At 40.4% G+C, this 3,162-nt stretch overlaps 1 protein-coding gene across 1 annotated transcript in view; it reads left to right on the top strand.

The window, feature by feature from the left end:
• The first annotated feature begins 1,194 nt into the window (after positions 1 to 1,194).
• LOC107102657 (endothelin-2-like) overlaps positions 1,195 to 3,162 on the top strand; it is a 4,384-nt gene continuing 2,416 nt past the window's right edge. Inside the window, exons 1-4 of the mRNA XM_015402045.1 lie at positions 1,195 to 1,336; positions 1,426 to 1,582; positions 2,272 to 2,406; positions 2,516 to 2,590. Of these exons, the coding sequence (XP_015257531.1) occupies positions 1,276 to 1,336; positions 1,426 to 1,582; positions 2,272 to 2,406; positions 2,516 to 2,590 (428 nt within the window). The 5' untranslated portion in view covers positions 1,195 to 1,275. The remainder of the gene's footprint in view (positions 1,337 to 1,425; positions 1,583 to 2,271; positions 2,407 to 2,515; positions 2,591 to 3,162) is intronic.

Raw genomic sequence — 3,162 nt, 5'->3', positions numbered from 1 at the left:
GAAAATGTTTTGTCATTGTCTCCTTTCTATCTCCTCTTTCTTTCATCTTTTCTCTTTTTTTTCTTTTTTCTCCCTTTTTCTTCTTCTGTTTTTCTGCTCTACTTACATTGCAGTGTCCATAAAATCTGTAAAACTCCCTGCATAATTATAATAAAGCAATTTATATGCATGAAACAAGTGTAGCAATATGGCAATTGCTGTACTTCTACACTTGTGAAAGTAAAATCTGTTGGGCTCTTTCTGGCATCAAGACAATTATTCTTATTATCACATTGCCAAACAGGACACTGTAAAAAAAAAAAAAAAAGTTAATTGAAAAGTAAAAAAATTTATCAAGCCTAGTTAACAATTATATTTAGGTTTATAAACTAAAAAATATCAGTGCCAGTATCAGCTTTAATGCCTCTAAGGTGATATTGGACTGAAAAATAATGCATTTCTTTCACTCTAAGAATGTTTTTTCATGAATTTCTTATAAAAACACCTTAGTTATTTTTCTTTATATATTCAGGCAAGTTGGCGTTTCTTCTTATTATATTGACATAATTTTTAATCATCAAAATATCCATATTTTTTTTAATGTTCCAAAGGTAATAAGATCTTCTCATGGATTCCAAAAACACTATTGGCTGGAAATGATTTTAAACTTTTTTGTTAAACTTGTTGCGAGAAGCAGTGACTCTTTAGCTAAGAGCGCCCCCTGTAGGACAGCCGTATGCTTGCAGGTTCCTCTGCAGAGCTTCATCCAGGTGAACTGAAGCAGGGAGGCATCTAGAAGCTGTAGTTCTGGAAGTTTGACCATCCCTGATTAGAAATGTTTACTATCTTAAACATTTCATGCAGTATTTTTTCTTTTTCAGTCACCTAAAATTTATTAAATCCTGCTGAAGTGGCCATGGAGGCCTGAGGGTTTTATTTTAGTTTATTATGTTATTATTCCTCCATTTCTGGGTTAGATTAGAGAGAAAACCCGCAGAGATAACATCTGACCTTGGCAGCTCTGCTTTCATTCTAAACAGTTTGACTTCAGTTCTGATCACCTCTGCGGGGGAAACTGCGCCGCCTGCTGGCTGAAAGCTGCAGCGCACCACTGTGGCACAGGTCGAGAGGGACAAACAAACCTCAGAGGAGGAGGAGGAGGAGGAGGAGGAGGCTGCATATAAAGCCGCAGCGCTGCACATGTGGAGCCTCAGTACCATCAGGGAACCTCTGACGGATTCATAAGCATCTGTTCATATCTGAAGGATTATTTCTGCTCATATTTTACAAACAAACATGGATTCAAAGGTTTGGATTTCCGTGCTGTCAGTGACGCTTTCCTGGATCTTCTGCACAGGTAAGAGATTCCCTTTGATCAGCTCACTAAAACTAAAACACTTAGTAAAAAACTGCCAGCAGCTGACTGTCCACCTGCTTTCCTCCCAGGTCTGTCTGCGCCAGCCGCAGAGCCGCAGTCTGCTGCCGCCGCAGCCGCCCGGGCGCAGCGCCATGTGCGCAACAAGCGCTGCTCCTGCGCAACTTTCCTGGACAAAGAGTGCGTCTATTTCTGCCACCTGGACATCATCTGGGTCAACACACCTGAGTGAGTGAGGGGAGGGGGGCCTGAACTCACCTGGAGCTTTAAACAAAAAATGTTTTTAAATTATCTTTAGAAAATCTTTGTTATCAGAACATTTTAACCGTGGAGCAGGTGATCCACGCAGGACAAATATTCACTCCTTTCAGTTTCTAGTTTATTCCAGGAGAATAACTTTCTAACTAAATCAGGAGGATTTATATTTTATTGCTTCTTCTATTAACTTTACATTAATAAACATTTCCCTGTTTTCTCTATTAATGTGCAATTAATTAGTTTTAGACTTAATATTAAAACAAATATGATCGGATATCATGTTAGAAAGAGATTAGATCCTTTTAATGAGGCTCGGATCTGGTTTCGTTTAAAGATATTTGAGAGATAAAGAGTCTATTTCCCTATTAAAGTATGATCAAAGGAAAACGAAACTTTCTGAGGTAGAAATAAATTATTTTCTTTTTAAATAAAATAAGTTTCCTTAAAGTAATTTTAAAAGAAGGTAAAAATTAGCCTTTTTAAAAAATTTAAAGTAAAACAATGAAAGCAGGAATTTAAAAAGGGATCAAATAACCAGGAATGCTTTCATCTTTTTGCGCATGCGCAATAAGTTCCGATCAGCTGATTTATTCCTGATTTTCTCCTTTAGTTTGTTGTTTTTTTTTTAAACTTTTCTATCATCTCTTCTCTCCATCCAGGCGCGTGGTCTCCTACGGACTGGGGAACGCGCCCAGGGCAAAGCGCGCGCTCGCGGACACCATGGCAACCAGGAGCACCCCCCGCTGTCTGTGTCTGCGTGGAAACGACAGCAGCTGCACGAACTTCTGCCTCAGGTGAGAGAAAATAATAATTAGAGATAAAAAAAAAAACAACACTGCCACCTGCGTGATCGTGGGAACTGGTTTGAGTGACGCTGACTGGAATGTGATCACGTGCACGCAGGTCTGAGACGGTGGAAGGCGCGCGAAACCGCTCCCCAGCCCACGGACGCAGAGAAGACACGGGTGGGCCCAACAGGTGAGGAAAATCTCCGAGTGGGTAAAAAGTTTGTGTTGGAAGGAGTGAGAAGGTCCCACGCAGGGAGTCAGGAACAGAACATCCACGGCTGCTGATCCCTGCAGCTCATTCCTTCCTCCGTGGGAACCTTCGTGTCGCGTCATGTTTCCACTGAAAGCTCCGCTTCTGCTGCGTGTCTGCGATCCATCAAACCATTAAGCTCAATTAGATGAGGAACAAACCTGAACTTCATCCTTTCTGACTGAAGATCCATGAATCACAGCTTCATGCTGCAGCCATGGGCGGCTCTAGACAGGGGCCAACGGGGGCCAGTGCCCCTGCAGATCATGTTATGGCCCCTGAACCGAACACATAAAACTAAAAGAAATTCTAATGATGATCTGCGCTGGAACAGACATGGATACTGATGGGTCCTTTGGATCTATTTCACTTTTTTTCTTTACAAATTCTGTTTTACTAATTATTTAAAACAAAATAAGGTGATAGCTACAGCGGTATTGAGATCCCAGTTTTCATCTGCTAAATTTTTTTAAAACAATAAACAAAAATAATAATTTTTACAGCTGAATTTA

The sequence above is a fragment of the Cyprinodon variegatus genome, unplaced genomic scaffold (genome assembly GCF_000732505.1).
Source record: "Cyprinodon variegatus isolate N-32 unplaced genomic scaffold, C_variegatus-1.0 Scaffold1289, whole genome shotgun sequence".
In the NCBI taxonomy this organism is placed as follows: domain Eukaryota; kingdom Metazoa; phylum Chordata; class Actinopteri; order Cyprinodontiformes; family Cyprinodontidae; genus Cyprinodon; species Cyprinodon variegatus.
Note: the sequence above shows the minus strand (reverse complement) of the source record. Positions and strands in the feature narration are given on the sequence as shown.